This window comes from Mus musculus, chromosome 12 (genome assembly GCF_000001635.26).
Source record: "Mus musculus strain C57BL/6J chromosome 12, GRCm38.p6 C57BL/6J".
Classification (NCBI taxonomy): Eukaryota; Metazoa; Chordata; class Mammalia; order Rodentia; family Muridae; genus Mus; species Mus musculus.
Window position 1 is genome coordinate 118,065,508 of NC_000078.6, and position 12,157 is coordinate 118,077,664.

At 39.2% G+C, this 12,157-nt stretch overlaps 1 protein-coding gene across 5 annotated transcripts in view; it reads right to left on the minus strand.

Annotated features, from left to right (window-relative positions):
* Dnah11 (dynein, axonemal, heavy chain 11) overlaps positions 1–12,157 on the minus strand; it is a 321,062-nt gene that overhangs the window by 187,526 nt on the left and 121,379 nt on the right. For all 5 annotated transcript variants that reach the window (NM_010060.3, XM_017314946.2, XM_017314947.2 and 2 more), the window contains one exon: positions 2,522–2,653. In NM_010060.3, coding sequence (NP_034190.3) covers positions 2,522–2,653 — 132 coding nt within the window. The remainder of the gene's footprint in view (positions 1–2,521; positions 2,654–12,157) is intronic.

Sequence of the window (12,157 nt, forward strand, 5' to 3'; positions counted from 1 at the left end):
TTTAAAATTCACCGTGGTAGTTGAGATACCTGTTTTTTTTTTTTTTTTCTGTTTCTTCTAGGTCTAGTATTTGTTTCTCTCTTTTTATTTAAATTTTGTTTTTACACAATATATTTTGATCATATTCCTTTCCCTCTGAGGTCATTCAAATGACACTGCTCCCCCCACCCCTCCCCGCTCCCCACACCTCTCCCCACTCCTCCCCTCCCTGCTCCCCGTCTTGAGCTCATATATTAGAATGTTTGGTTCCAAATTGGTGGAACTACTTGGAGAAAGATTAATGGAGATGTAGCATAGTGTGGGAGGTGTGTCACTGGGGGCTTTGAGGTTTCAAAAACCAACACCAGACCAGTATTTGTCTTTCTGTGTCTATTAGCTCATTCCTATTCTCTCTGTGTGTCTGTCTCTGCCTCTGTCTCTGTCTCTGTCTCTGTCTCTGTCTCTGTCTCTGTCTCTGTCTCTGTCTCTCTCCTTCTCCCTCCCTCCCTCCTACTTTGGGATCAGGATGTTGACTCAAGCCTACCTACTCAGGCTCTGCTTCTCATCGTGATGATATTCGACTGACTCTTTGAAACTCTAAGCCAGCTCCTAATTAAATGTTTTCTCTTAAGTTGTCCTGGTCATGGTGTCTCTTTACAGCAATAGAAAAGTAACTAAAGACATTCTTCTCAACCCCTCCCAGTACCTCCCCCAACCCTCCTACCCACTCAACTCCATCTTCTTTCTCTTTTTGTCAACACAAAACCAACTCCATGGGTTTTCTGTGGAGTTTATGTTATGGCTTTTTTTCTTCTTTTTATCTTATTGGTCTTGGTTTTGATTTTTCATTTTTGTGTTTGTGTGAGTTTTATTTTTATTTATTTTTGTTTTGAAAGAGGAAATTGTCATTTCAGGACCATTTCTTCCCATCAGAAAGTCTGTGGTGGCAATTGGTGTAGGGTCCTACCAGCAATGTTGCTCAGGAACTAGACAAGCAAGTAAGAGTACAAGTAAGGAAATGAGGACTGAAAACAGTTTCTTTCTCATTAAATACTGCCAGCCCCTAAGAGACATGTGGGTGTTTAAAACATATAGGTGGTTAAAATAAAAGTCATCGATTTAGTAAAAATATAAGAAAATAACCTCTTAACAAGGCATATTATTTAGCCATAAACAGTACTAATAGATGTTGGCCAAAGCACTCTGGAATTGTGACCAACACTGATTTCTTCAGGAGGAAATAGAACAACAGTACACAGAGATGTGTGTGTGTGTGTGTGTGTGTGTGTGTGTGTGTGTGTGTGCAATATATGTGTGTAAGTAGTATATATGTGTATATGTGTTTGTGTTTATTCAGTGTATTCACTTGTGTGTTTAGTATGTGTGTGTAGTATATATATATATATGTACTTGTGTGTATATATTGTGTATGTGTCAGTGTCAGTAGCATATATGTGTGTGTAGTATATTTGTGTGCAGTATGTGTTCAGTAGATGTGTGTAGTGTATGTATAGTGTATGTATGTGTAGAGTACATCTTCAGTGTGTGTGTTTGTGTAAGTGTGTGTAGTGTATGTGTGTGTTTGTGTGTATGCAGTGTATGCATGTGTGTATGTAGTATGTGTATATAGTGTATATATATATATATATATATATATATATATATATATGTTTGTGTGTATGTAGTATGTGTGAATGTGTCAGTGTTGGTAGTACATACGTGTATGTAGCGTATCTGTGTGCAGTATGTGTACAATAGATGTGTGTGTATGTTTGTAGTATGTATAGTGTACATATGCACAGAGTGTGTCTGTGGTGTGTGCTTGTGTAGTAAATGTTGTGTATGTGTGCATTTTGTATGTATGTATGTATGTATGTATGTATGTATGTATGTATATGTGTGGTGTGTGTCTCTGTCTGTGTCTCTATATATGTGTGTCTGTGCAGGCAATGCATGCCACAGCACAGGTGTAGATATCAGAGGACAACCTTCAGCAGTAGTCCTTATCTTCTACCTTTTTTGAGACAGACTCTCATCACCAGTGTATCCAGACCAGCTGGCATGAGAGTATTCAATGATTCTTTTGTCTCTGCCTCCCCATCACCATGGGGATTACAGGGATTGTGCTACCCTTCCCTGCTTTCTGTGGAGTCTGGGGATCTGAACAAACATCCTTAAGCAAGCCTGGCAGGCATTTTGGCCACTGAGCCAGCTCCCTAACCCCACCCCTTAAGATGGTTGGAATGGCACAAAGTGTTATAGTTGTTGACTGTGTACATCTCAGAGGTAAGAGCCACAAGGCAGACAGCTATACACAGATGCTAGAAGACAAGGTTGTAAAAATGAAGGCTCTTCCCATGGTCCTTGCTTCTGCATTAACTTTTAGACTCTAATTTGGCAAACCATTGGCCACTACTCCACTACCTATCAAACCTAATGCACCCCAAACAACTTCCCAGGACTGAGACTTTTGAAAAACAATGAATTTCTTAAAGCCACCCTGAAAATAAATACCACTTTCAGAACACAGCAGTGCACTTGCCTTCTGAGAAATCAATTTTGCCACCACATCTCTGGCATGGACATCAATGGTGCAGATGGTCATGACCTTCTGCCTGTCTCCAGGCGAAAGTTCTCCCAGAAGAAGTGTGATCAGTGTATTCAGCTGTGAAATCTAGACAGATTTTTTTTTTAATATAAAAGAAACAATAGGGGTCAATACAGAGACTAACCAGTCAATATTTGTAAAAATGCTTTAATTATAAAATGGCTCCAAACTTGTTATCTCAGCTGATCTTCAAAACACCTAGGGAGAGACAAACATACTACCCCTCATCTTCAGGAAAGATCAAGGACACAGTGGAGACTAGGTTGTCCATCAGTGATGCCAACAGCAAAGGCAGAAGCAGGGCTTTCTGCCTACATGGCATGATGTGCCCTAATGATGATCCAGCCTACAAATATCATCCAGAATTACAAGATCTAAGAGGTAAAGCCAATGTTTTTAAAGGTATAAGAGCTAAGTGGCAGTTTTATTCTTTAGAAAAGAATTGACCAACAATGAGCATATTCATTTTTCTTATATTTATAGTGCTGGTCAATGAGAAAATGTTCACACCTAAGCATCCTACTTTGGCCCATTCTTTTTACTTACATTACTAGTCTTGCTTAGGCTCATTTGTCTCCCAGATAAATATTTTCAAAGCACTTTTCTCCTTGAAAGGCAAATAAAGAAATAGAATAACAGAAATGCCAACCCACTGAGCCATGTGGGATAGAACAGGCAGCAGTACAGTTGGCAGGATGCTCATTCTGTTGTGAAATGATCTACACACACACACACACACACACACACACACACACACACACACACACACAAAGAACTGCATCAGAAATAACACAGTTCCTGTGGTAAAGTGTGGCCGGAAAGCTTAGAAAGACAGTCTCTCAGGTGCTGTGTATTGGTTGGTTTTCTTAGTGTGGCTATTCCCACAAAAGGCTTCCTTAATCTCTTCTTTACTCTGGGCTTATTTGCAGAAGGAAACGCACAAGCCCTGCCTTAATGATACGTGCCATGATACCTAACAATATTGTCCCCTGTCTTTTTCAGCTCTGCAGAGCCTTGTCCCATAAAAATCGTCAGAGCATGGCAGTGTGAGCAAGAAGTGAGCACTAAGTCCATGGAAGCCCCCAGACATGGTGAGCAGTCTGTGGAGAAGCCTATGCAAGGACTAAATCCCAAAGTGGCCCTGAGGTTGCTATGCAGCTGGACTCAGTAGGAACGTGGAGAAGAAAGGCAGCATGGCGAAGCCTTCATACACACAGCAGCATGATGGTGCCTTCACACACAGCCTACACAAAATTATAAGATAGATTTCCTCAGCACTGACCAAGCACATTGCCCCATTATCAACTCATTGAATTTTATTGTAATCTCCCACTCCCACCCCATTCTCTACCCCATGCTCCAAGGAAAGCAAGTTTTCTGATCACACAAGGGGCAAATAACTCAACAATATAAAGAATATGTCCACTTTAAAACAATCTATTAATATCCTACCTTACCGACCAGGAAATTGTATCACAAATCTGTGAACTGCATTGCCAGTTCTGAGAGCAGGGATTCGGATCTCACAGTGTGATCCAAGAGTATCCTCATACTCCCTGGCCTGGCCTGGCTACCACTGATAAGTCTGAGGAACTATGGCCTCGAAGGAAGTCTTCCAGAGATAACAATAGTCAAACAAAAAAGTCCTATTTGTCAGAGAAATAAAAATATGTACTGGGCCTTTTGGCTCAGGCCCATAAACCCAGTTGATCAGAAGGCTGACAGGAAAAGCAGAGTTCAGGGGAAGCTTGGGCTACAGAGTCAGTTCAATCTAGCCTGAGCAACTGCCTCAAATTCAAAAGAAGACTGGGGGATACAGGGCAGTGGTAGAGTATGTTTCTAACATGTATGTGGCTCTGGGTTCATTTCTTAGTATTATAAAATAAAATATACATATATTTTACATATATATATAAGCTTGGTACTAGAATTTGTATCTGTTCTGGTGGCATCTATGCTTACACACTGGGCTGGCTCACCAGCCTACACAGCATGGTTTACTGCTTCTCTGCAGACTGAGAGAAGATTGACAAATAAGAAATCACTTATTATGTACCATAGTTGTTTGACTTGTGTGTATACTGCAGTGTGATTTCCACAGCTGATCAACCATTCTCTTCATGGTGGCTACTTACTGTGGTTTGGTAAGAAGTCTTGAGATCCCCCCTCTCAGCACATCTCAAGGGTACAATCCACTGATACCAACAGTACCAGTTGTAATTGCCTATGGAGTTTATGAGGGCTTCAGAATGTATTCATTCATACTAATTATTCTCTCTCCATGAGTTTGGCTTTTTAAGGGTTCTTTGTGTCCATGAAGTAATACATACACATTTCTGTGCCTGGTGCATTTCACTGAACGTGATATACTTCAGATTCATCCAAGCTATCTTAAGTGGCATGATTTTCTATTTTTTAAGGTTGAATAGTATCCCTTCCTATATATGTGTATCTATATGTATGATTTTTTCATCTATCAACAAAACACAGTGTTTTATGTATGTTGGCTGTTGTGAATAAAGATGGAATAAAAAGTGGAATGCAAGTAATCCATCGAAACAATCTTATTCCCTTTGTAGAAAGAGCTAAGGAAATAAAACATTTGATTGCTAAGAACTACAAAGCATCAATGAAAGATTTTTTTTAAAAGACACAAGTAAATGTAAATGTATCCCAGACCCGTGGTTGAAATAACTCATATGTCTTAAATATCCAAACTACTCAAAGAAATTTATAAGTTAAAAGTAATCTACATCAACACCCCAATAGCACTTTCAGAAATAAAAAGAAAACTTAAAATGCATATGAAATCACAAATGACTCTGAATATCTAAAGCAATCTTAAGCAAAAAGGGAGAGAAGAGGGACCCATATGTCTGACTCAGATTATATTACAACACTGCAGCAATTAACAGAATGGGACTGAAATTTCCAACTAGCTTTCAATACAGACACGAAAATATGCTTGGAGAAAGAAAAGCATCTTCAACAAATGGTGCAGGACCATTGAAGGCAGATGTGAGACCTTGCCTGTGATCATGGTACATGAGAGGCCTTGGCAGAAGGAGCAGTCCAAAGTCACCTCAGGAACCTCAAGTTCAAGGCCAACCTGGGAAACAGAAGACCCATATTCACAACATAAAACAGAAAGCAAACTGGGCCTTCCCACTTATAGTCATTTCAATGCATACCGAATTGAAGCTTTCTATATGAACTACTAGAAACAGACATGACAACAGAACTCTTGACAATGAATCTAAGGGTTTGAAACCAAAACCACAAGCAACAAAAGGGGGAAAAGTTGGACTACATCAAAGTGAAATGTTTCTGTACAGCAGGGGAACAATAAAGAAAATTAAAAACACAACATGAGGAATTAGAGAAAATATTTGGAAACTGTGTATCTGTTAAAGAGTTAATACCCCAATACTGTAATTCCCACGCATCAGAAAAAAAACCCCAACAATACAAAAAGAACCCCAAATGTTCTGACTCAAACACAAGCCAAACACCTGCATAGACACAAATTCACCAACTCATAACGTGAAAATATGTGCATCACATTCAGTCATCAGGGATGAAACCCACATGAGACAGAGTCTGTCACCCTGAGGATGTCAGAGAATAAGTACCGGTGACAATACTCACTCACCTACTTATTATCTTACAACAAACCTTCAATTTCACCAAGAGCAGATGTGGCCATTCTTTTGTGTATGATATGCTCAGAATTCATCACTTCCTAAATGTCAGGCTCCAGGAAGGCAAGGACATTGTCTGCTTAGTCAGCACTTTTTACCCTGAGCCACTGAAGAGCTGTCAAGAGTGTGAGTCAAATAGATACCAGATTGCAGCACAGAAAACAATTATAAGTGTCTGTAGAGATCTTTACTGAAAGCTTAAACATACATACATACATACATACACACACACACACACACACACACACACACACACACACACATGCTGCATAGAAAAGAGGTATTTGGTATTGGATATTTTCTTATTTGGGCCAAGATATCCAAACCCCACTGTATCAGATGTTACGCTGTCAGCAGAATTTGTCTAACCAGCTCATTATGACAGTAACAATGCCTTATGCCTTTGTACCTAAGCACATTTATAATTTCTAGTGTTTCTCATGCACTTAGTTGTTTTAGCCTCCAAACGACCTGTGATTTCTACATTACTGATTCATTTCTCACAGAAGTTCAGTCAAAGGCAAGATGATTAAGGTGATGCCTTGCCAGTGTTATGTGCACCGCATTGTGTGTTGTACTCACAGTCTCTTGAGATTAAGATTTCCCCAATGATATCCTCTCAGAAGTAATGAGATTCTGTAACCATAACAACAGTCATAAAATGTCTAGAATTTGGGAAATGGCTCCAGGTAGCAATTACAGGATGGTCACACTATAATTACACCCATGTTTATGGGTGGATGACATAGAAAATAGCCTATGGAAGCTTTTCAAAATAACACACCTTCTCATAAATGCATGCTTATTCTCACCCCTGACTCAGGAGTGTTGTCTGGCTTTCTACTGGGTCAAGGACAGTTGCACCAAGTGGCTGTTTTCATACTGCATCCTGGCTCTAAGCAGACCATGAGAATGGAGAAAATTTGGCAGTAGAAAGTAGCCTAAGTGTAAAAGCCATGCTGTCTGAAAGCAGAGTGCTTGCCCACACCCTTATTCCTCCTGTCATCCTCTGCTTCAGCGATACTGCACTTCTCTGTGGTCCCTGTCATGGCTGCTTCAAGGCCACAGCTGTGGCTCTATATACCAAGGCTTTTCTTCCCTGAGATTTTTTGTGGTTGTTTAACTTTCTCAGATTGGCCTGCTCCACTATACTGTCTTCTAGGTCTTTCCTGGCAAACATTCCATAGAACCCCATTTTATGGAACTTTAAAGTATTTTATTGACTGATGTTTATCAAATGTTGGTGCTTTCTTTCTCTCCTCTCCTTTAGCCATGAGCTCTAAAGACTCGAAGCCCACATGTGTCTCATTCTGTATTGTACTCCCCCACCTAGCACACTGGCCAGCTCAAAGATGTGCTCAGAAAACAAGCACTATAGTAAGGAAAGAGGAAAGAACTGAGAAAATGAGTGATACAATGCACCAGAACTTTCCTTTCAACTCACTCATATAAGATGACACACGGGCTTACTGTTCCCAAGCCCATATGCCAAGGAGGAAAGCAGGTTAATAATTACGATATGTACACAATACTCTCACAACACACAGAAACAGGGCCTTGCCTAATACAGGGGCTGGAAAGGCATTTTGGAGGAAAGAACATTTGTGCTAATACCTAAAGAATGAGGATTTATGTTGTAGTGAAGTTAGAGGTTGGCCACCTAGAAAGGCTATATTCATGACACAGGAAACAATAATAAACTCATAGCTGCTATAGTTACCTACATAACACATGATGTCACTATTACAATAATGAACTCATAATTGCTATAGTTACCTACATAAGACATGATTTCACTATTATAATAATGAAATCATGGCTGCTATAGTTACCTACACAAGTTATGATGTCACTATTTCAATAATAAACTCATGGCTGCTACAGTTACCTACACAAGGTATAATGTCACTATTACAATAATGAACTCATAGTTGCTATAGTTACCCACACAAGACATGGTTCACTATTATAATAATGAACTCATGGCTGCTACAGTTACCTAAACAAGACATGATGTATTACAATAATGAAATCATGGCTGCTACAGTTACCTACACAAAACATGATGTCACTATTACAATAATGAACTCATACCAGTTACCTACACAAGATTAAGTCTGTCAACATCTGACATGGATGGGTAGTTGATCTTCAGTACCCACCCCTTTCTAAGGAACTATTGGCAGTGGTTATATGCTGGAGGTAGGAGGAGGGTATCATTTTGTATTGAGGGTGTGGCCTCATGTCCATGCTACAGTGGATGGCTCTGCCTTCATAAATATTTGGAAAGTTTGGACATGAAGTTTGGGAGGAGACATGTTGAGAAAATTAGAAGTGTGAGGAGCAGGTGTGGCGGCAGTCTCAAAGGCGCCAGGGACTGCAGCTTAGTCGTATGACTTGCACCTGTCTTCCTCATATAAGCCACAAACATCTTGAGAGCTGCGCAGGTGTACCAGGATACTGGTGAATCCATTTTGATGGAGATATGCCCCTGCTGCCCTGATTAGCTGAAGCTGCGTGCCTGGTGAGCTGGCGTGGCCTGCTGTGCGTGGATGTGAACTGAGAGTATAAAAGAGTGAGAGGCCCAGGGTTCGGGGGAGATATAAACAAGGGAAATATATAGAGAAAGAAGAAACAGGACTGAATAAACGTGTGCAGAAGGATCCTGTTGCAGTGTCGTTCTTCCTGGCCAGTTGAGCCCACGCAAGATAGAAGAAGTTGTGGGCAATGGGGAACAGATATCGTATCTCATTGTATACATAGATAAAAATTCTCAAAAACAAAACATTTAAATAAAAACCATTAGCAAATGATGGTGAAAAACAAAGGCAGAATTCATTAATAAAATGTTAACAGAGACATTTTTATAAGGATAGAACAATACAAACAACTTAAGTTAATAATACAAGAATGCAAAATTGAATTAACATTCAAAAATTTCCACAGGATTGTGGGTGTTGCTCACTGTAGAGGGTGTGCTTAGCACATTATAAGGACTCAAGCTGAATCTTTAACACAAAATAAAGATATAAAATTTACAGCAACAGATCAGAAGATAAATCAAATGGTCATCTCAGAGGATCAGAAAAGGTTCAATGCCTTTTCAAAATAAGAAATGCTCTACCTGTAGTCATGGAAAATTTTTCTCTACTTGGTGAAAGGATTTCTCTTCTGTGGGGCTGTTGTGGCTTCTCTGAACTGAAACATTCTCTCCTAACAGGAAAACAGACACTCTAAAGGCTCAATAAGAAGGTAACAAAATACAAGATTAATCAAGCTCAGGAAGTTAGAAGATCCACAGTCTCCCTCTAAGTTACACACGAAGCTAATAATGGCAAGAAAGAGGAGACTCTTTTGTGGAGGTGCCTACAAGATGGACAGGAACTCCAGGAATTCAGAGTTTGAGAGTTGTCACACACCCTGAGGTGGGGTAAATGCTTAAGAGTCACTCTTACAAGACCCCCCCCCCATGTACCTGGTAACCCCAACAAACATTGGCTCACCAAACTAGACTTAGCTGAAATTATTCCTATCTGGGGTGGCTGAGTATTTGTTTCCATTTACCCAGAAAAAGCCGCATAACAAAGGATGTCTTCAAAAACATATTAGTGCAGATTTAATAGGGACATATTAAAGTGTTCTTCCCTGAATTGTTCATAAGTCAAGGGAGTCTAGGTACTTCAACAATGTACTAGTGGTCCTAGCTAATGCAACAAGCTTAAGAAAAGGAAATAAAGAGCAAGTAAAAGAATAGAAAATGAGATATAAAACTGTCATTGCTTAAGTTGGACATGTTCATGCTCATGAAAAACTCTACAAAGTCCATACTTCACAAAATATAAAGTACTAAATATAGAAAGCAAATTTTGCAAACTCCCAAGATGCAAAGTAAATATTTTTTCATCCAATATATTTCTGTGATTAGTCATAAATACTGAAGTTAAAGTTCTAAAATTTATTAGTATATAAGATAAATAATTGAAATACCACAAACAAAATAAATCTAGTGAGAAATGCATGACTACTACGTAATAAGCTTCAAAGATATTGCAGAGAGGAAATAGATAACATCTAACTGAGTGGGGAGGTGGCATGTTCTTATGTTGTAAGAACCATTATCTTTGGGCAGTGGTGGCACATGCCTTTAATCCCAGCACTTGGGAAGCAGAGGCAGGCAGATTTCTGAGTTCAAGGCCAGTGTGGTGTACAGAGTGAGCTCCAGGACAGCCAGGGCTACACAGAGAAACTCTATCTCAAAAAACCAAACCAAAACAAACCAAAACAAAAACAAACAAACAAACAAAAAAACACCGAACCATTATTTTAAACTTTCCACTTACTATGGTTAGTTTAGTAAAAAATTTAATTAGGCTAAAAATATTCCCCTAAGAATAAAGACAAAGGTAATAACAATTTATATTTTAAAATTTTAGAATAGTGTAAGCAATTTTGAAGGGGAAACAAAAGAGATATGAAAGTTGACTTCAATGCTTATTCTAATGTTACAGTAATTAAGACTGTGGTTTTTGTGATAGAGACAGAAAAAGAAAGAAAGAAAAAGAAAATAGAGAAGAACTCCCCCCCCCCCCCCACAGAGAGAGACAGAGAGAGAGAAACAGAGACAGAGAGCAAAATGACTTTTTCTTTAGATCAAGGTGGGAAGTTAATTCAATGAAAGCAGGAAAAGATGAATGGGCCACAGTTCTAAACAAGACCCCAAAAACCATTGGGCATCTTGGGGAAGTAGATACTTTGATGACTTTTAGGTAGACAAGAATTTATCTATGACACAAAAGGCACTATCCACGAGAGGAAAATGTGGCATATTATGACAAAAAAACCCACAAGATTCTATTCATAACAGTGCCTATTAAAACATGCGATTTATGGGGTAGCTGGATGTCAGAAGAAAATGTGTGATTCATTCATTTTCCGACAAAGGATTTATATCGCCAATAAATAAGAGCTTTTGGAGTTAACAAGAAAAGGGCAAGCCATCCAAATGTTTAAACTATTGAGTGACAACATAACCTAAGACAGAATACTAATGAATAAGAGACTATTGTTCAACGTCTTCAAACATTAGAGAAATTCAAGTTCAAGGTGCACTGACTTACTTATTGATAGCCCTGGAACAGCTGCAGCTATGGAAAATGACAAGACGAAAACATGGAAGTAGAGGAAACATCTAAAAATCCCTATGCATCACTGATTGTTGCGAAACAATGAGGAACTCCACCAGCATCTTTGATATTTAAATATATACCCTGATTACCAAGAAATTTTGCTTCTGTGTATTTACCCAGAAGAGATGAACATACATGTCCAGGAAAAGACTTTTTTTCAAAGGCAGTGTCAAGCTTCAAGCTAGAAATGCAAATACCAGTTGATAGATAAATGGATAAAGAACTTACAGAATTCAGATATGGTGGAATACTACTAAGGACTAAAAACAAAGTTTTTGTCATGATTTTATCCACACTTCTCTGGGTGAAGTCTAAGCACACCACAGTAATTTTTTTCAGGTGTAAAATGCTGCTGTCCCTTTTTTGGTGCTTACCCACACAGCTCTGGGTGAAGTCTAAGCACACCACAGTAATTTTTTTCAGGTGTAAAATGCTGCTGTCCCTTTTTTGGTGCTTACCCACACAGCTCAGTAATAAGAGCAGAAGGTTTCTCCCCAGGTCTCAATCCTCTAAACACCAAGAGCAGCAAAACAAACAAGTGACAAACAGACATACAAACATCCACTGTTGCCGAGGAACTTTCAACTCTAAGGAATCAAATCTATCTGATGTGTCTTATTCCAAAGATTCTGACAGGGCAAGGCAGAGGGCTGTGTGTGTTTGTGCGTGCATAAGTATGTATG